Source organism: Calidris pugnax, unplaced genomic scaffold (assembly GCF_001431845.1).
Source record: "Calidris pugnax isolate Ruff unplaced genomic scaffold, ASM143184v1 scaffold364, whole genome shotgun sequence".
NCBI lineage: Eukaryota > Metazoa > Chordata > Aves > Charadriiformes > Scolopacidae > Calidris > Calidris pugnax.
This window is the reverse complement of record NW_015091109.1, coordinates 412526-434843: the sequence shown is the minus strand read 5'-3', so window position 1 is coordinate 434843 and position 22318 is coordinate 412526. Positions and strand designations below refer to the sequence as shown.

Genomic DNA, 22318 nt, shown 5'->3' with positions numbered 1-22318 from the left:
CTCAATGGTCTTTGGTTTACTGACAAATTAAAAGTTAGTTGCCTTAATGTGTCTTAAATGTGGTTGTTCCAGTAACTTTTATTCATATAAATGCCACTGATGTGTCTGAAGTTGCTGAGTCCAATTTAAAATGAGACTGACAAATAGTTCTTCTCATTACAATGCAATGATGTTCTTACTCCTTCACCTGCATTACATAAATTATCAATGCTTTTTAATTATGCTAATTTCCCTCCACTGACATGGTAAACACACTGTTCTCAAGACTGTCTCGGTTATGTTGTCAGATACGTTTGCAACATTTTCTAATTTTAGCTTCCTATGTTTTATAACTCTCTAAACCTGTGATTTCTGCGTGTCATTGAAATGCTATCATATTCTAGCTTTACTCCACTTGTGTGTCCTATGACAATAATATTATTCTGTTTGTCTGATGTCTTTATTAGAAGTTTTTGTTTCATTTAGAAAAAGAAGAAAAAAAAAGGTTAACTTTTCTTGGCTCTGAGCATCTATTCAGAAAACTCCCACACTCCACACCCATCACAAAATTATCCTCTTCTCATAGTTTCGTGAATCTTAGCTCTTTGCACTGCCTTATTATCCTTTAAAAAATACTTCCCACTGGTACTCCCATTAAGCAAGAACTAATACACCCACAATTCGTTCTCAGAGTCAAAAGCTAAGTATGTTATTATGATATATTATAATTGTGTGCTTGTCATATATATGCTACAAATACACAAGAACATGCTCTTCAAAAGCTTTTCTCGTTTCTGTTTTCATGAACAAATTCAGAAACTGCACCATACAAGAAGTGTCACTCTGAGTGTCAGGGTTGAGGGGAGTCCCCCTGGTGTGTGAAAGTTTTGGATGGAAAAGCGATAAGGGATGGACACAATCAGTAAGAAGTGTCTTATCTCCAGGAGCTTTATCGAGGAAATGTTTCAAGGGAAATGGCAAGAAATCATTTCAAGGTGATGAGATTGCCTACCTCCAGGTGAAGTGTCTATCAAAGGACTTCCAAATGTCTGCAGTTTTCTGTCTGTCTTGGAATGTGTGTGTCCATAAATACTGAGGTACTAAGACTTAAAAGGTTTTTGGAAGTCTGTAGTGATAATTTAGATTATTGTTTGTGTAATTTTACGAAGCTGATTAGTATGTGCTACTCAGCAAGGTCAGTCACCTAGATTATACTCTGAGGTGTATATTTTTCAAAAAATTGTCTCATAATAGGGACAAAGATGCTGTTCTGATGATCATAGACAGTCCTCATTAATAGCTTATTAATTCATCACATGAAAAAATACATCATCTGCCAAGAAGGTGGTCATTCATCCCTATTTATAAAGTTTTGAGAAACTGTTGTATCTTTGCGCCAAACTTCATTTTGTAGACTGACACATGAAGTATTCCTCTGAAGACAAGAACAGGGGAAGCCTTGTCCTTATACCCCAAAGGTCTCTTTTCAGACTTTTGATTTTAGCTACTGAAAGTTACACAGTTTGGTCGGCTCAATTGTCTAAAAAAAATTAAGGTGTTACAAAAAGAGATTTTGGAACAAGTTGATTAAGTGAGTAAGAACAGGTCAGCTGGTGCCAATGGTAATTGTCCAAGAAATTGCTGAGCGTGTAATTGCAGTATGCAGCCTATCAGGTAGATCAGTGTCTATACTAAAAATTTTTTAAAGGGCTCCAGAGATCATTCTGAGAACTGCCAACAATTAACTCTGAATTCTGTAAGGCTGAACCGTTAGATATAATAATAAAGGAAGGATGGGTAAACAGAAAGATAAATAAAGCACATTATGTAAGAGTCAATGTGATGTCTGGAGAGGGAAGTCATATTTCTCCAGTTCTTTTGAGTGAGTCAATAGCGTGTGAAGAATTCATATAGTGGAGTTGGATTTGGAAAGGCTTTTCTTAAGGTTTCTCAGCAGAAATTCCTAAAGCAACTAAGCTCCCATGAGAAAGAGGAGAGTTCTTCTCACAGATTAAAGGAAACAATAAATGGCTAGTTGTGCATCGTAAATATACATTACTGTCATAAGCCTACCAGGATCTTTGCTCTGCAATGCATTCATAAACCGCCTGGAAAAAGAGATGAAGAGCACTATGACAAAGATAGAATTATTCAAAACTAAGGCAGCTTGTGAAGAGTTGCAGACGATTCAAAATATTGATTGAATGGGTGACAGAATTGCCAATAACATTCAGTTATGATAAATACTGAATAATGTATAGAGGGAAAATCATCCTAACTATACAGGCCTTGAGGCTTGTAGAACATTGGTCTGAGAAAAATCTCCATGAGGCCAGAAATGAGTAACAAACTCCTCTCTGGTTGGTTGACCCCTTTAATGGATTGCTACCTCGTGTCTGTAATGGCCACAAACTCTTAATTTTGGCCAAGGTCAACCTGTGGTCGTTCTTAAAATAGCCTGTCAGAGGACATGGGCTTTGTTAGAGGCTGTTCGGAAGTTTGGGGTTGCTTGATAGAGAGGAAATGATGTCTCTTCCTCATTGTAAAGGTGCTGGGATGTAGAGAAGGTGTATCCCGGTCCTTATGCTGCAGCAACATGAAAAAGGCTAGTTGGTGGAGGACTGTGGCAAGTTGGCATCTGGTGCAAGATATTTTGGAGCCTAAAGGCTCCCACCTTACTCACCCTAGTGCATTGAATGATAGGAGAAAAATTGTAAGGTCTGGGTACAGAAAGACCAGTGGGCCTGAGATCCCTTTCTCGGGTCGCACATCCAGCTCCTTTGGGAGGGGAATTGGAGTATATGCATACATCTAGTCCTTGGAAAAGCAGAAGGGTACCAAGAAGCACATTCTCAGCCTCCTGGCAGAGGATGACACCCCTCTTACAGATCCACAGGAAATGCAAGAAGAAAGGGCTCTGTACGTACACCTTTTCTATCTGGATTCTGTTAATTCTGGCACTTGCCAAGCTTTGTGGGATTGGCCACCAATGGTCAGCATGGAGACTGAAGGTGGAGCTGTAGGAGGAGGTTTAGACAGGGAAGATAAGGCTGAGTGCTGGTGTTGTCTCAGCAACTAGATAAAGACCTAATGGGAAGGCATGGGTGTCTGTGGAGGGATGGCTAGCAAACTGGGTTTGGGGTGAGCAGGATCTGGGAGGCAGTGCACAAGAGGAAGAGAGTTGGAGCAGGAGAAGAAATGATATCTTGTCTCAAGGTGCCTTCTTCCACACATTGTGACATCCCTCTTCACTCCCTGCTAAGCTCCCTGACTTGTGTTTGGTGGGATTGGCTAGCTGTGCATGCCTACTGTTTTTGATGATGGCATGGAGGTGGGGGAGACGCTTGTGGGTAGTCAACACCTTCCATTATTTTGAGGGGTTATATTTCTTCTTCCTGGACCAATGGGTAATGTCTCTGGATTTGCCCTGGGACCTAGCACAGAAAGAAGTTGTTTTCCCTCGTAGAGCAATGAAGGCGGTAGAGGAATCCTTGAAAGACACAAGAAAGAACTCCTTTAGCCTCTCCTATTCCATGCAGTGCCACCAGTATGTGACTGTGTCTCGCTCTGGTGGGTTCCCCTCCTGGGGATGGGTAATAATTGCCATGGGATTGTGAGGGAGGTTCCTGCAGGGAGAAAGTGCTTGGGTTATGGGTGGAAGGAGTTCTTCTCAGGAGGAAGGAAGTTGGGAAGAAGGCTGAGTAAGGGGAACAGGTTCTGCTTCTGCTGTAGCAATTAGTGTGTGCCCAACCCACTGATTCATATGCAGGTAAGGTCAGTCCATCTCCCAGTACTGGCTATGGGCTTGGTTTGCATGGTGGCCATTTGAGATAGATAGACATGTCATGTACCAAGAGCAAAGGGCTTTAAGCGTAGGGGGTGGACTCACAGTCTGACCTGGTAGTCAGCAAAGAGAAATGGTACAATGTCATACAGTTGATCTGTCACAAATGCCGTAAATAAAGCAAGAATCACAGTGAAAGAGTTGCAAATAGTTCATAGACCAAAGTATGTTCAAACAAACAAAACATCTGTAGAACAGCTACAACTCGTAAGTTAATTAAAATGATACGTTTACTGTAATCTATAAGTTAAACCAGGGTCAAAATTCACCCAATAAATAAAAGATTGGAAATTATTAATTTGCTTTTATTAAATAAGAGGGAGGACTAGAGAGTGCTATGTTCTGAGCAACTGACATGTGATAATGACTGCTGCTGCAGAAAAGCATAATAGAAAGTTGTCTGAGTCACTCATTAACATCTACCACTGCTCTTTCTGTAAATTATAAGTCATTAAAGCCCAATATAGCTACTCTGGAACTTAAATAGTAATTTTTACCTTACTGAAATGTTTCATTTGGATTTACTGTTGTAGTCTTAGAGGCCGAATCTCCTATTTTGAGCAGGTTGGGGAATGTAAGTGTGATCTAAACCTGAATCCAGAAAGCCAAAGCCTTGTTTTGTCTTACTGTATTGAGGGATAAAAGTTAATTTAAATGTTTCATTGTCGATGTATTCCTTAGTTTCACTGCAAAGAGTGCCAATTTTGCTGGCAGTTCAGTGTTAAAACATGTATCTTCTAAGAATAGAGTGAGAACATCACCTCATTTCTTACAGATCGTCAGCTGTCCACCAGTTGGGGGATCTTTGTCTTGGACTGAATTTAAATCAGCAGTTTAGATGTGAAAGAGTTGATATCTCATTAGCAATCCCTTGATCCACCCAGCTCCCCGGGTGCTGTTTTAGAATGATAATCCCAATCATTCTTCAAATCTTAATAAGCAATCAGTTTTAAGTGCAACTCTTAGAAGATAAGACTTTTCCTGCTAGTTAGTTCTAAAAAAAACAACCCCCCAAAAACCCCCCAAAACCCAAACAACCAACACAGGTGAGCCAGAGGCTTTGATCAGATAGGTATTCTTTTTAAGTCAGATTTAGTCATTTTAGATTTTGTTTCTGCATGTCTGATACTATGCTAGAAAATAATCCAAATACAATACTTTAAAAAGGGTGAAGAGCTTCAAAATGAGCCTCCTAGCCAATTTAGATTGGGTTGAGTGTTTGAAATAGTGCAATAAATCTCTTCTTTAATGTACAAAATTATTTTTAACCTGACAGAAAGGTAACTTCCAGGTAACTTAACCTTACCAAAAAGGATCATAGATTTGGCTAAACTTCAAAACTCCTTTAAAATTCAAAAATCCTCTGACAAAGCACTGAGACTTTCCTTAAAACTCTCAGTGTCACTATCTTGCTTGCGTTAATGGTTTCCTTAATAGGGTGCCACTCATGTTACTTGTTCTCCCTGTTTTGTGGTCAGGGCCTTTGCAGGTCTTTGCTGAAAGCTAGATTTGCTGGTGTAAATAGGAATTGAGTTTATTCCTTTTCCTGGAACAGTAATGAGATCATCACATCAGCTTTGTGGTGTGATGTGATTAAGTTTGCACTGTGACTCAGTTACCTTGTCCTGGAGGACACAGTTATGAGATTGACAGCCACAGTGGGTATAGGAGCAAAAGGTGGTGTCTTGTGGCAGACATCCAGATACTCATTCCACCTCTGAAAACATTTAGGTCTGATGCTTTTAAAAGAATACAGTGTAAGGGTATACAATGACTTCTTTTTTAACAAGAATCTGTTGGCTTTCGTTTCTGTAACTGTGTTAATATTTAAATTATTGACCTAATCAGGTTAAGTGTATGGGCTGCAACATCTAATTTTAAGGCACACCTTGTTCATGGTCATTGAGCAACAGCAAATGCAAAACAATGATGTAATTAGCTGCGCATCAGCAAAAACGTCTGAGGAGTTTTAACTTGAAACCTCTAAGAGAAACCAATCTGCTTTATTAAGTTAGAAACGCTTTATTTGGGACCTGCCTGTATTTATTATGAATATTACCATGTGATAATAGTACTTTATGAATTTTTTTTTTCCTGTAGTCAAAAAGAAAATGAGAGGGAAAAATATCCACTTGCCATCCCCATGAGATCATAGCTGAAAGGTGAGCTGTGGGTAGCTGTTTTGTACACAGCTCGATAGGATTGTCTGTTCAACTGGAGCCAAGCCTGCAGGAGCAGCCCTGCTGTGAGCCAGGTGTAAGGTTCACTCTCCGATCTGCGGGGGCGAGGGTTGCCAGAACCCTTGCGTTCGTTAGGATTGGCTTCAGTCACTGGTATCCATTCCTTGAACCCTAAATTCACCCACGCCATAAAAGCAAAAAAGCCAATGCGTGTCTAAAATAAGAAAGTTTGTTCTTCTGCTGATACTGAAAATATAACGTATTTTGAGATAACAAGAACTACAAAGGATCCTTTTCTCCCTGAAAGACTTAATCGTATAATTCAAGATTGAAGTTTAACTTGTCTCAGCAAGCATTTCATGGCCAGATAAACACTGCATCACAAAGCTGGTTAACATTCAGCCACAGCATCTGGACTCATATTTATTAAAATTTTCCCTAGGACTTGCTTTGCACTTTTAGGGAAAAGTCACTTCCCTAATTTTTTTCTCTGTAGACATCGACTTCTTGGCTGTTTGTTCAAGATAAGCATTGAAATGAGAATGCAAAGGTCAATCTCTGCTGTGTTACAGAGTTACAAAGAGAAGCAGTCAGTTTGTCTTCCAGTGAATGTTCTCCTATCCAAATTAAACTCTTTACTTCTTATAGGAAAAAGGGTCTTCCCTTTGGGCATTCAGCAGATTTTGTGTTAAAGGAAGGACAGACTCTCCTTTTGTTGTGGACTTCTTCACTGAAAGTTTTATCTTCTTTACTTTCTCCCTCCTTATCTCCACCTTTTAATGACAAAAGTCTGTGAGCTCACGTTGAAGCTCTGAGATGCTGGCTGCAGCAGAGTCTTCTGCCCTGCCTGGTCCACCATCACCTCCACTTCTCTCCCTGATGCCCTGACTCCACAGAACTGGGATCATGTCTCAGCCCAGTGTTAATGCAGGTCCACCTTCATCAGCTGTTTAATAGGACAGGTTGTGAACCAGAGCAAGTGAGATTCGAATATGTTTTATAAAAATAAGGATGCATTAAAAATAAGGATGCATTGTGCTAGCATCTTTCCTCTGTTGATAGCAATTTCTTGCTCAGAATTTTAAAATAAATTTTAAAATAAGGACATCCATCTCGGTGCCATTAAGGCAAAGGAGTTGAGGGAGCTGTTGCCTGCTCAGTTGCAAATTAATACTGCCCTGTCTGAGACAACACAGCTCATTATGCCTGCTCAGTTGCAAATTAATACTGCCCTGAGACAACACAGCTCATTATGGCTGGATATTAGGAAGATTTTTTTCACCAAAAGGGTTGTCAGACATTGGAATGGGCTGCCCAGGGAGGTGGTTGAGGCACCATCCCTGGAGGTGTTCAAGAGATGGGTTGATGTAGTGCTGGGAGATATGGTTTAGTGATGGTGTTGCTTTTTGTTTGTTGTGTGGGTGTCTATTTTTGTCAAAGTTGGGTTGACGGGTGGGCAAGATGATTTTTAAGGTTCTTTCCAACCTGGCAGATTCTGTGATTATATGGGCACCCCAGTCTTTTACAGCATGGAGTAAAATAGGTTAGTGTCAATCACAGTCGGTGGTTCAAGCCAACCACCTTAAGTGGGTGCACATATACATAAATTTCACATTCTAGCTAAGTGGTTGGTAATTTCTAAAACTGCTTTAACTGGAGTACTTGGTGATTGTTTGACTCTTTACTTAATTGCATGATTTTAATTTAGCTAAAATTTGTTTAACTATGCAATGGAGAAGATAAGCGGGAGTGTCTGTGGTACCACTGCCAGACACAGCCTTCTACGTGGAGAGGATGAACAATTTCAGCAGATACTTTCTGACTTCTACATTCATTTCTTGACTCTGAGATATATTCCTGTCCCACCTTGGTGCTAACAGCTGGGCAGGTGCATTAGGACAGAATTGCTCTTCCCGTGCCCACCAGCTGCACAGACAGCTAGTCTTGTTCCCCTTGCTCCATCTGCCGTGAAGTATTACACAGAGTTGTCATGCGTTGCCCTTCTTTTTATACTGTCAGGGATGAGTTACCAGCTACTTGATAAATAAAATGAGCCTTGGTCTTCCCTGACTTCTTTTATTAACAGCAAAGCAGCATATTGCCATGCATGTCACCAGTTAGTGACATCATGTTGGACTTGCAGTCTTTGTATCTTTTTCTTTTATTGTTGATAGAAGACTGCCAGGGTGAAGAGCTTGATCCTTTTTGCTCCCTAGCATAATAACAGCACTTCTCGCATGTGTTGGAAATGGCAGCTGATAAGAAAAGATGGAGATGATTGAGAGAAAAAGGTGATTTATCTTCTCTTTGCAAGTTTCCACTGCAAATCATTTACCCTTGTATTAGAGCCCTTTTGTTTTTGCAGTTGCAGGAAAAAAGCTCCATGGTGTTTATATTCGTCTGTATCTTGAAATATTATTTTAAAGAACTGTAAGATGCCATTATGCTGGGGACAGCTGTGAGAGTTTCTCTTATACACAGGCTGCCAGGAGCTGGAGGTCCATGAATTGATAAAAGCATAGGAAAGCTACTCAGGAATCTGTTCCTGTCAGTCACCGATGGAACTGTGATAGTCAGCCAAGTGCCGGTATATGTGAGTTGAGGAAGGGAGAAGAAAATGGATATGAAATTGTCAAATCACTAGTTTCCTTGATGTCAGTAAAACAGCCGGGCTCATAAAGGGTGAAGCATGTGGAGTCCAAACACAACTTAATGAAATGGTAAGTGTTGACAAAACCCAAAACATGAACATACTGACAACTTGTGTGAGCTGCCGTGAGTGGGGATGACCCCTGAAGTAAGTGTGAACACTTACTTGCAACTTGGCCCATTGAACTATTCATTCTACATTAAATCTTATTCTGTTTATTGGGAATAAGTGCTGTAAGACTGGAAGTGTATGTGTGTCGGCATTAAGTGCAGATTTGGGCTGCCATTTTGGTTGATGGTTGTTTTTACAACTGACATCAAAGTATTCAGTCAGTCTGCAATGGTTGCTCTTTAATGACACCGATGGAGGGGGGATCAAATATGGGACCTGCTCTTGGTTTCAGAGAGCAGCAAGAATGAAAAGTCTTTATTCCAGTGGCTGACGTGCTGCGGACTCATGTTCCTGGGGGAAGTTTCTTACCCCTTTGTTTGGAACATGTTTGCTTTCTGAGACCACACACATCCTCCCCTGATGATTAGCACTGTGCTGGTATTTGGGTACTGGGAGCCCAGTATAATTATGAATAGATACAGGAACTGTCCGAAAAACAATGCTGCCACGGTCAGTAATGAGAAATACGCTCTCCCTCCACAGGGACAGATGTTTTGCTTCGGGTTGTACAGTGAAACTGGCAGTTTTGAAACCTGCAACCTGTTTATTCGATTCATAATTCAAAGCCCATGTAATTCTCAGTGACTATGGCTGTTGTTTTCCTTGCGGAGTCCTAATTCCTTGTTTCTGTGGGCACAAAAGGATTGCTGGGCTCATTTGGTGTTTCAGTGCGCTGTAATTTTACACAGCGCAGTGCTGTTGAGATTGCCGAGCTGTGTCATCTGTTGGGCTCGTCGCTATTACTTCCTTTTGACCTCCTCTCTGTAATTGCACATGGATGACTTACTGGCTGCCACAAAGATACTTAAATGCTACCAGGCTCATTAAAAAAAACAAAAAAACCAAAAAAACCGTGACTAGACCAAAATGATTCTCTCCGAGGTCAGTGAGGACCAAGTAGGTAGCTGTTTGCTCTCTGCCAGGCAGGCAGAGCCATCTGTCACATGACAATAAGCAAGCATCGATTTCAGAAGTCCATTTGTTTTTATGACAGTTTTTACAATTTTATGGAAATTGAACCATTACATAAAGCATAATTTTCCTCAGAAATTGGTGTTTTATAGACTTATATCCCTGTTCAGTCATTTACATTCCTGGTTGCTTTTTAGATAGAGCATAAATATAATGGTGCTTTTCTCCCCTAATAAAAAGATCATCAGGCCTTTTATTTTCTTTCTTCACTATATGAAAGGCTATCCATGTCTGGTATTTAAGGTAAACCTCGAGGGTTCTATGTCCAAGTTTTAAGTATCCATAGAAACCGAGTCGATAGGGGCTACAAAGGAACTAATATTTAATGCTTTAATATTTAGCTCAAAATCATAGTTCATAATGATTTTCTAACCAGATTTTGCTACTTTTCTTATTCTTTAAGTATGTATTTTTCATAATCTGTATCGGTTCTTAATTTAACTCATCATATTCCTGCGTTCTTGGAGTGGTAAATCTAAAACATTAAGTCAAATTGTACAGACTTTTAGTTGTTGGACTCTTATGTTCAAGTCCAGATTATAACCAACATGAGCGTGAGCTTTCCAATTTTGCTTCATCTTCTGTGAAAGTTAATCGATGCCCTATCAGGTTTCTGCTCAGGGGAAGCTAAAGATTTTGTGTACTAGGTCAGACTTGACTTGTACCAGTTGATCTGTATAAGGACAACTTTGACAGCATCTGTTCCCATCACTCTGCCTTTGTCAAGGCATAGTAATCTTTTATCTTTATGAGGAGCATTTTAAAGCAGGACAAGGGACAACATCAGGTTGGAGGTAGAATTTTTGGGGGGGCTGTATGCATTAAAACTCAAATTCCTCAGTAAACTGCAGCTGCTCGGCAGTTTCTAGGAGTTTGTCCAAGTTCACCTGAGCATCACAGGCATGGCTGCTCCAGTGTTTGTGTCCTTAGATATAGAAGACTTATGCTATTGATAATTGCTTGGGTCCTTGCATACTTCTGTTATGGTAATGGCCATTTAAAGGTCAGCACTTTCCACTATGTTCTGGGCGTCACTGGTTTTCCTAATAGTGAGAAGATGCCTTATCTGTAGTAATGAATCTTACCCTTACAAGTATATAAATATTTGAAACTTTTTGAATCGTCATAGCACAAAATATGGCAGTGAAAGATCTGGGTTCAGCTGTACTAGATGAACATGAAAAGAAAAGATGACTGTCCCTAACCCATGCAGGATATCAATGTAAGTTGGATGTAACTCCAAGAAAACTTTGCAATGAGACTGTTTTGTGATTTTACAGGGAGGTATAAGGGATGATAGATGCTGGAATTTAGGGGTCTTATTCATGAGTTGAATTACTAGCCCATAAAAGACAGCACCACTGGGAAGAGTTGCAGGAATCAACATGTAAGAGGAATTGGGAGTTACTTGTCAGAAGCTATTTTAGAAGAAAAGCTGATGAAGGGAAAGAGAGAATATGAAGGACATTTGAATATGAGAGATCCAGAGAATTATGAACTTAAGGGGAAATCTAGATGCATAGAGAACCTCCTGTGTTGTATTACAGTGTGTGTTCCTAACTGCTTTTAGGGTTTTTTTCTCTAATACAACCAGAAGCCTCCATAATCACTCCTAAAGGACTATAAATATAGGACCTGAGCCTAAGCTGAACCTGCTGTGGCAACAAAAAATTATTCTAGTGGATTTCCCCATTCCTTTTTTAAGGGGGAAGTCATACAAGACCATCAGGGTGCGGTGTACCTGGGAGGTGGAGGTCTCGTCGAACCCAGCAGGGTGAGGACAGGCAGCTGCTTGGGAGCTGTGGGAGAAGGGATCCCAGGGGCTTGTGTGAGGTTTGTATAAGCTTGGTCTGTGGTCCCATTTTGCTAAAGCTGACGTCTGAGGCTGCCTGGGATCATTGTTTGGACAGAGTGAAACTAGTCTGAAGTGGTACCTCAGGGAGCCATTGGCATGCAGATGATGGATGAACCAGTGTTTGCGGATGAGCTCACCAGCAACGGGGTGGCAAGTGTTTATTTTTAATGTCATCTTGGTGTTGGGCTGGCTTATGAGCACACATAACTTGTTAATACTGCAGCACCATGTGGAAGTCTCCTGTAGCACCTGAGACCCCTTACACCAGGCAGCTTGCTTTTGCTAATGAAGTCGTTATGGACCCCTGGTTCTGATGGATGTGAAGAGGTTGCCCTATGCAGTTCTGTTAAGTCAAATATTTTAAACTCACTGGTTACGGAGGATGGAAACTGCGATAATGGATATTTTCTGGATTATAAAGACATCTTGTATTTCCTGAAAGCAAGCCGAGAACACTGCTAGTAATTAAAACCAAATCACAAAATCAAACAAGACAGAGAGCAGTCTTCTGTTCAATAATTACCCTGCAGTTTTACGTATCTCCTCTTATGCTTAGATAATGCCCCTTAGAGTTGGTAATTTTACAACTTTACAGCAGTCGTGGAGCTCTGCGTTATGTGTATGCTGAAGGGCAGAGAATAGCCTCAAAGTGGAAGGTGTCAAGAAACGTCCAAAATCAATTAACCATTACATAGTGTGTGGGAGACATTCCTTGTTCTCTCTTTGAATAGTCCCCGAGACAGTGTGGCTTTCAGACTGCCGGGAAACTGGTACGTTTCCAAGTTACCGGTGGAAATTGCTTTGAACTTGGAAATAAACCTGCGCACACACACAAATTAGAAGAAAACAAAATACGTCAAATGAAATCTTGGCCTTATCAAAGTCAAAAGGAGTTTGCTGCTGACTTCAGTGGAACAAGAATTTTATCCGTAAAGAGGAAAAAAAAAAAAAAAAAAGATTTTTGAACTCTGAAATCAGAGCTAAGCTGTCTGATGCAGGGGTTTTTTTGTCACAGATACCTGCTTGTTTTCACATGTATTTGCAGGATCTGAAGGCCACAAAGTCTTTGTAATTGTGTGTCTGCAATCCCTGACTGCAATATGCTTGCCAAAGCGCAACTGGAATGCTCATGCTTTTGTAACTTTCATTTCTTGTTTTTATGGTCCAGCAACATTGCTCAGGCCTGTTCAAATGAGTTGGCAATTAGTAACATAAATATAACTTGTCCGACTTGATTTGTTCTTCACACACACACATTCTGTGTCTGTCTCTCTCCGGCTGAAGTGTGTGTAGAGAGAAGAGTAGCAAGGAAGCCCACTGTGACAGAGGGAACTCTGTTTTTACACTTTTAGAATGATTTTTTCTACATTATGGAGAGCAAAACTCGCTTGTGGCCATCCTAGCAAGCAAGCAGTGTCTCTGCGAGCACACCATCCTCGGGTGTTACTCTGCTACACTAGTGTAGCCTGGCAAGAGTTACCAGTAGTTTTCATTAAAAAACCTGTAAATTGGTTGCACCCAAGTGCTTTGAAGGGTCCAGTGCCATGTGCCTGCCTAGAGCACGTCTAGCAAATGCCAGATTAGACAACTCGCAGAAGACCACTGTAGATAGCTGGGATTCCTTTGTTGCTGTTTTAGGTTGGTTTGGTTTTATTAAAAAAAACAAGAATTCTTGCCACAGATATAAAATTGGCCTGATAGCTAGAGCATTTCCCTGGCTAATGGGAGTTGATGCTTAACTTTTCTCACCTGGAGAGCTCTGGTGCCTCTTGTCTCCCTGCAGAGTCCCCGTGCCGTGCTGTTATTCACTCACTGCGTGGGCACCATCCAAACCTCCCTGCCTCTCCCCATCCAGGGGAAACTGCCACAGCAACAAAAAATGTGACCTTTGCTTGCCTGGAAAAGGGGAGAGGGCTACAGGAGAGCGAAGGGACCTGTAGCCTGGTGTGGTTGTGATTTCAGCTCTCTGAACTCTGAGTTTTCGTTTGCTGTGTGAGCAATCTGAGCTCCAGAGAGGAGTGGGAATTGGGATAACTTTGTGTTCAATAAGCAGGTCTCCATGCCCTTCTACAGCTACACTCTCCCCACGTGCTGCACAGGTATCTCAGTCTGGGCTCGGGGTTCCTCCTTGGGGGCTGACACCAAGATGGAATCATTGCAGCCTCTACTTTATAGGCTTCAAATGCTTTCTTGCATCTGGCCCTTTATGGATCTCTTGGAGGGGGCCTGGAGGAGGGCCACAAAAATGATGAGCGGGCTGGAACACCTCTCCTAGGAGGACAGGCTGAGAGAGCTGGGGTTGTCCAACCTGGAGAGGAGAAGGCTCCGGGGGGACCTTATAGCGGCCTTTGAGTACTTAAAGTGTGCTTATAAGAGGGATGGGGACAAACTTTTTAGCAGGGCCTGTTGCAATAGGACAAGGGGTAATGGCTTTAAACTAAATCAGGGTAGATCTAAGGAAGAAATTTTTACACTGAGGGCTGTGAAGCACTGGCACAGGTTGCCCAGAGAAGTGCTAGATACCTTGTCCCTGGAAACACTCAAGGTGAGGTTGGACGGGGCTCTGAGCGACCTGATCTGGTCAGAGATGTCCCTGCTTATTGCAGAGGGGGCTTGGACTAGGCAACCTTCAAAGATCTCTCCCAACCCAAAGTATTCTGTCATTCATTACGCAAAGATAGGGCTCTGTTACTTTTTAAGGGTAAATAAGCGCGCAGGCTTCCAGAAGTGATGGATGCATTTGCTATACCTCCTCTGGGAACTGCCAGCTGAACGCGTGTGCTTGGAGAGGGATTTATAATGAAAGAAATATTTATGTTTAGTAAGTTTGAACGCGATCAATGGATCTGTTAGCTTTATTTCACGTAGGTGCTCGACTGAAGGAGCCCCTGTTTGCAGTATGTTCTTGGTTATTGTGCTCCTCTGCTAAGAAGGACTGGCTGCGTGTTTCTGGTCGTGTCACCATGAGTTGTGCATGACAAACCAAGTGACGTGGTTTATTTGATGACTGCAGTGCTTGTGAATAGCTCACCGCTGACAGCCTGGGAGGAAAAGTACCATTAAATGCCCTGGGATAGGCATAAGATGGGCCGCAACACTGGAAGGTTTTCTCCTTCAGCCCAGGCATTGTGCCCCATTTCTGAAGTTACCATCCCATTGACTTGTTTGCTGGGCTGTCACGTCAGCTCTAGCGATGGTTTTTGACACCACTATATTTTGTGACATTTGTTCCTTAAAAAATAGGAATAAGGTCACACTAAGCAGCTGTGAATAGCCGTCAACTTTCAATCGCCCAGACAGCATTTGAAACAGCAGCTTTGGGTGGGGATGAAAGGCTCCGTGTCCTCCTGACAGTGCCTTCAGCCAGTCAGAGGTGGAAGCAGGAATGAGAAGTCTGAGATGAACATTTTAAATTGCAGAAACAGTACTTGAGATAGTGTCTAGAAGGTACTAAGAGTGTGCTTAATTCTTTAATTATTTTTATTCCCAAGTGTTATTTTTTTAAAGTATATTTCATCTTCTATGTAGGGTCCTGGTAGTGCACAGAAAAAAATGTGAATTGGTGATTGGTTTTACTGCAGTGTTAGCTACAATTCCCATTCACAGGAAAGCCTCCAGCTGGGGAAAAGTGGTACTTTATTCCCAGCACGTGTTGGTGTTCAAATGATGCCAACGTTGGACCTGCAAGTGTCTGGTGGTTCTGATAAACCAGTCTACAGCAGCACCTGTGTTACCTTGTGCCTGCTCTCAGCCAGTGTTGGTAAAGTTGAACAAGAACTTGAGCTAACCAATCCTGCACAGGTAATTAGCTTAATTGTATTAAATTTTGAGGAAAAACAAAGGAAGTATCACTTTACGAGGGTGAAATATTGAATGTGTTTGGGAAAGAGAAAAAGCCAGTTTGTGAGAAGGAGCATTTATGAAGTGCCTTGCTTGGATCTGTGTATTGAGGCGTGGTGATGGCTTACAGAATAGCATCTGCCCAGTGTGGAAATGGTAAACATCTCCAGCAGTTGTTTATTGGAGAAAATAACACTTGAAGGTGCAGCTAAACGTGCTCCTGAGGCTTTTCTCTAACCAAAAAAAGTTTCAAATTAAAAGCTCCTTATTTTTACTCAATCCATATTTTACATTATTTCCCAGTTTACATTACAGACATCAAGCTTATGATTTGCTTGAAACTTCACCAAAGCAGAATTTCTTTCACTTCAGAATGATGAGAGAGTAGTTTACTGCTTAGGTCATTTAACTCAGTTACAAATTACAAAATGTGAGTTGTGACTAATCAGAGAAAGCAGTTCAGTATTATGAAGCCAGCCTTAAGAAAAGTCATTGTCCCTTAGGTTTCCACGCTTTCTTGAAGCTTGAATTGCAAAAAAATCACTTCCTACTTAGACCAAGAGTCCAAGACTCCTCAATTTATTAGTGAAGATGAATTTCCAGCAAATGTTTCATATTGTATCTTTTCCTGCACTCTCCTTCAGCAGCGCCAAGATACCTGAACAGCTATCCTTAATTTTAGGAAATACGCATTTTTGCATATCAGTGATGGTATTCCTTATGGCTTATCCTTGTTTAATAGCATTGGAAAGAGGAAAGCTGCTGAATGGCTATTAGCTTAATAAAGAAAAGCTATTTTGAAATTCTTGTTAAATTGCAATGAGTGTACAACTAAACTGAGATTTAATTACATTTTTAATTAAAGGAATAGCTATTGATTATGTCATTGAATATGTGTTGTAGCCGGCCCTAACAAATAGCAATATTACAAGAGATCATTAAACCAGTTGTTAAAACTCCAAGTGAATGAGAACTGGAAGTGGTGCAGATAAAAGATACAGCGACGCTGGCTAGAAAAAAGATAATGAACTGAGTGAAAAACACATTCATTGCCACAAGTTTGGTTACTGATGATTTTATGTGCTGTCATAATGTATTTTTTTTGTCTGTGGAACAAAATGAAGACAAAACTGGAACAATTTTTAAATACAAAACATGGGTAAAGTTTTATCTCGGGTCTTGAAAGGGAACAGTGATTCAGACAACGTTTCTCCTGAGCTCTATGTGAAGCAGGATCTAAGCTGTGGGATGCGAGAGGCCGCCTGGTCGCTGGGGGAGCAACCTGATCTGCTACCCAGACTGAAATAAAAGGGGGCAAAAAAGGTCAGAGCATGGGAATACTGACAAAAAACTCGCAGGCAGGCGCAGAACAGCTGGCGACAGGGCCCTGGCAGCTCACCCTCTATTCAACTTGCAGCTTTGCTGCTACAGCATCGTCGGTCCTCTCCCAGCCCGTGGGGTGGGTACCTGGGGGTAGATAGAGAGCAGTTTTCTGGACACTTGTGATCAGGAGTGGGTGTGGAAATCCCAGCTGCCCACATAAATCCATGCATCCACCTTCTGTCTGGGCAGGTTCCCCATCGGTGCTGTTCCTCACCAGCACACCTGGGCTTGTCTGAAGCTGGTAATTGATGCTCTCGAGAAAACGTGTCCTAAATTTGGGTTTGGCTTAATTTGAAAGGTCTGCAGGCTGATCGTGCTGTTAAAGTCTCGGTCCTTTCTCTCCCTGTGATGCCACCTTCTCTGCTGAAAGGGTCTTACTGAAGCATTTTATTTAGAGCGGGGAGGAGCCCCTGTGGATGGCTGTTGCAGCAGCCCCTTGCTTGTGGCTGAAAGCTGCTCAGAACCAGGGCAGTATAATAGGGGATGGGGCAGATGATCTCATGGGTCTTTCTGTTCTGTCCATTACGATTTCTGTGCCTGTAAATCCATTTTAATCCTTTCCATTCAAAGGCATTGTATCCACAGAAATGTATTCTTAATAATGACACAAGGCACACTGCAACACAGGCAAGCTTATAGTCAGAGCCAGTGACTCCGTAGGACTAAGTTATTGTTTGAAATACAGCATTTTAGAATTAAAACTTTTTTTTTTTTTTTGTCTGAAGCTGGTAATTGATGCTCTCGAGAAAACGTGTCCTAAATTTGGGTTTGGCTTAATTTGAAAGGTCTGCAGGCTGATCGTGCTGTTAAAGTCTCGGTCCTTTCTCTCCCTGTGATGCCACCTTCTCTGCTGAAAGGGTCTTACTGAAGCATTTTATTTAGAGCGGGGAGGAGCCCCTGTGGATGGCTGTTGCAGCAGCCCCTTGCTTGTGGCTGAAAGCTGCTCAGAACCAGGGCAGTATAATAGGGGATGGGGCAGATGATCTCATGGGTCTTTCTGTTCTGTCCATTACGATTTCTGTGCCTGTAAATCCATTTTAATCCTTTCCATTCAAAGGCATTGTATCCACAGAAATGTATTCTTAATAATGACACAAGGCACACTGCAACATGGGCAAGCTTAGAGTCAGAGCCAGTGGCTCCGTAGGACTAAGTTATTGTTTGAAATACAGCATTTTAGAATTAAAACTTTTTTTTTTTTGGTACCAGATTTTATAATTGAATGTTTTGTCTCTGTATAATGCACAAAGACTAGTTTCTTAAAAGACTGTGAGGGTTATACTTTTCTTAATAGACTGTGAGGGTTGGTGTGAAGAGTTAAGATGCATTAGAATTAGAGATACCTGTAACCTTTGTTTGACCTCAGAGTGATACGGAACATGATCCAGTCTCCAGTGACCTTCCTCCCCCTGTGACCTCTTCCTCCTTCAAGTGTGCAGGATGAACAAGGGATAGGAATGTGGCAAGTGCACAGAACATGGTGGTGGCTGATGAGCTGCAGAAGACAGGGAAGCATTTGGAAGAGACATGAGCGCTCTTTAGGAATGAAAAGCAATGTCTTGTGGTGAAAGCACGTTTCTTCCTGTAGGGCAGCTGTATTGCTGCTGTTATCCGTGTGTCTGTTCTCACATTCAGCATCCAGATTACAAAACACCTTCTGTATCTAATGGGTGACAAGTAAAGAAGGAGAGATTACTGAAATATAAACTGAAGGGGTCAGTTATAACCCTCAAGAGAGTGAAAAGGTTTGCTGACCTGTAATCAGGATTTGCCAATGATTTATACTTGGGTAATGGCGTCACTGGTTTTTTCCAGCACACAGGATAGATTTCAGTTTACTTCAGACAGGTCCCTGTTCCCCGTTACTGCTTAACTACAGGATGTTATGATTATAGATGTAGTGACACTGTTGTTGCAGGATTGCTGCTGATAAATAATGGTGGGATGGCAGCTGTAAATACAGCTTCTCTTGTGATTTAAGAGGGAGATGTGAAGGCGTATCACTCAAATGCTTGATCAATGGTAAATAGGGCCAGCCATGGCATGCTAAAGCTTAAAAGTCCTTGCCAGATTTTGGGATTAGAAGTCGTCGTTTCAAGCTTTAACTCCTCCAGTATTGAAATAATTAGATGCTCTGTTCCTCCTCTTTTCCTTTCTCTTCGGCCAAGATTTATTTACGTTTGCAAGCAGGAACTGACACGCAAACCTTTTTTTTTTTTTCAGTTTTTTTTTTTGAGATAAGAGAGCTTCTTCAGCAAGCTGCCAAGTGTTCAGTGTCTGTCTGTGCCACGGTGCCGTGTGTGTGACTTCGTGTCACGTCCCCTGTGACCTTCCCATTCACCTGCTTAACTGGTCAGGAAAAGTGCAGCCACTTGGAGCTGTGTACTTGGACTACTTAAGGCTGGAGAACAATAAACCAGTCATTACAGATTAGCATGATAGCAGACAAAAGTGGCAAAATCAACTAGAATCAGGGTTCACTTGACACAAAAGGGCATATGGCTTTGGTCACTCGGTCCCCTGCTCTGTAGGTGACAGTCTGTGCAGGTAACAGACCTCATGACTGATGAGTGGCAAGAAAAATTTCAATATGCCACTGCTGATGTTGCAGTGATTTTAACCTGGCTCCTCTCGGAGAAACCCCCCGTGTCCTGATCTAAAGGCTGGTACGAGCTTGGTTATTTTTTCCCCAAAGTGAGAAATGAGAATGACTGCCTTCCCGAGATCTCCCCGGGATTCAGGCTAAATGGGGCTTGTATTTGCATCGGTACCAAGGATGAAATCAGGATTGGCAGACTCTAATGTGTGAATTTGCACACATACAGAGACTCAGAATGAGAGTGAATCTTGTTAATTAAGCCAAGACGTTTTAGATGGTCTGTGCCTAAAATTCAATCCTGTTCAGTAAAAGGGACTTTCTCTTGGGTCTCTTTAATGTCACATTCCATTTACAATTATAATAAATGCTGTAACTTGTTTCCCTCTCCCCTCTCCCACAAAAAAAAAAAAATGACAGAGAGGAATTTCTTGCTAAGTCTTTGATAAGGGTTCTTTCTTTTTGTTCCAGATAACTTCAAACGAGAAGCGCTCGGAGAGCCTGAAGAATGATGGCCATGCTCTTATCCAGACTCTAGAGAGCCTGGCCCAAACTGCCAGGTGAGTTCCCTCAGGCTTCCAGGAATTTCCAGGGCTGAGAGCTCTCCCCTCCTCTTTTGTCTGTGATAGTCTTCTCCTGTAATGCCTTCTGTGCAGTACAAGCTTCTCAGGTTTCTGTCCCCAGCCCCCTCCCTGCCCCGCTCCCCTCCAGCCTCCTTCCATTGGCAGCTTGTGCCGTGGTGGCGGCGTGTGCTTTGATCCCCAGCTGCAGTGTGCTGCTCAGGCCAGCTCAATGTGTGCACACATCTGTCGATATCTGGGGTGTTTTTTTTTTTAAAATCAATGTGTGCACACATCTGTCGATATCTGGGTTTTTTTTTTTTAAAAAAAAATCTTATTTTATTCCAAACACTTGGCCTCTGTAACCGGATACTGGCCGGTGGTTCTTGGCGGAGAGGGCTTGATGCACAATGCGATGTCTGTACCCTGTTCTAAAGTCATTGTGTTTGGTGCACTTGCAAGCTGATTGCTTTCAAATGAGCAGCTGAAGAACAAAAGTGCTTTTGTTTAAGAATACCTGTGGCTTCTCCAAGAAGGCACGAGACCAGACTTTGGGGAATGCCCTGGCTTCCTCTGCGAGAACAGAGGTGCTAGTCCCAACAAGTTGGCCAAACCTCAGCTCATCTCCCATAGACTTTCCCTCATTTAATCCCCCTTGGACGTATGAATGAATGAGTTGCTGTTCTCTGCCTCTCCAAACAGATTTCACACTCCTGCCGTGGGCTGTTAGGCTGCGTTTCGCTCCTGGTTGAACTGAAATTGGTAGAGAAACTGTAGTTTATAGATCAGGTTTTGAGACAGTAAGACAATCTTTTCCGTGGTTTTTGTGCTCCCAGGTGCAGGCTTTGTATGGGTCAGTTGTTTGGGAAAACTAGATTCTTGTCATTATGGCAGGGAGTACCCTGTTGGAAGGAAGGGGGGATGTGGGCAGATGTGGAGAGGAAATGTGGGACGTGGTGAGTGTAAGGAGGTGCACACCGAGGACTAACCAAACCTGTCGAGAGCAGTCTGCATCCCTCTTGCACACTCAGCTGCTGACTCACAGGTTTTTGTATGACACATGAAATTATCTAGCTAAAATAAAATGTCATCTCTCCCCAAGGGAGACACTGGCACCACCACTGAAGATGGCAGTGGAAAAATATGGGGTTTTCTTCTTTTAGAACTAGTTTTCACTCTGTTTTGTAGCATTTCAGCATTAGATGCACTAGACAGCCCGGTCGCTGTCTTTGAGTCTGCTTTTCTGGCTTCCTCTAATTGTCTGTTACTGATACATTTCTGTACTTGGAAAGCCACATTTTACAGAGCCCAGAATAAACAGCACTCTCTCTTACTTGACACAAGAAGCTCAGCAGACCAGATTCTGGCTGATGCCGATGACGAGTGTGTTGATACATTTAGGGTAAGCCAATACCTTTGCTGTGCCAAGCTCCCACACTGCAGCAGCAACAGGGGAGCCCCCGAGAGCCCATGGATTTCACTTCCCCTCCTCCCCTTCTTTGGGGAACATATGTCCTAATCCATTTGCCTCCAGAGGAAGCTGGGAGGGATTCAGCCTGCATCTTGGGGTTGTAATAGACTCAGAGCTGGATAAATTGGCAGTGGGCAGGCAGGAGAAGCCTGGGGTTAATAAGCTTAATGAGCTTTAGCTGAATGGCCGTTTTGTTTATGGAGGTTGTGGATGTTTTGTCATCTCCCCAGACCCCCTTATGTGGTGTCTTTCCCAGAATATTCCTTGTGACCTCGTAAACTTGGTCTCCTCACCTGTGCTTTGAACCCTGTTAAGAAGCCTCTCTGTATCTCGTGCAGAACTGGAAATGGTTTAGAGGTGGCTACAACTGAGGTGCTGAATGGCAGCCATCCTCTGAGCAGTCTGAGCTCTCCCAGGCCCTCCCACCCACACACCTCCCTGGGTCGCAGCGATCGAGGAGTGGTTTTTTGCCTTGCTCATCTTTTGCAGACAGGTTTCTGATCCTTCCCCTCTGCCTGTGCGGTGGGAGGGGGATACCAGCCAAGCAGCCACGTGCCGAGAGAGACAGAGAGAGGAGAGGGGCACTGCTTGGATCACAAGCTGCTTTTGGGGGTTGCCAGGCTCCTCCTCTGCCCCCCATCCTCTGCTGGTGGGAAGAGGCACTTTTGAGTGACACCTAACCCACCCCTCTGCTTTGGTAGCCGCGTGGAAGCCAATCTACACTTTAAAACGTGGGATCGTAGCCATTCGTTTCTCAGTGCAGACAGTTGCCAAGATGAATTCGTTTCAGAGAACTAAATTTGCTGGTGTAAACTGC

At 42.4% G+C, this 22318-nt stretch overlaps 1 protein-coding gene across 1 annotated transcript in view; it reads left to right on the top strand.

The window, feature by feature from the left end:
- The window catches only part of ULK4 (unc-51 like kinase 4), a 228272-nt gene that overhangs the window by 204615 nt on the left and 1339 nt on the right, over positions 1-22318 (top strand). The window contains exon 37 of the mRNA XM_014958034.1: positions 19942-20030. Coding sequence (XP_014813520.1) covers positions 19942-20030 — 89 coding nt within the window. The remainder of the gene's footprint in view (positions 1-19941; positions 20031-22318) is intronic.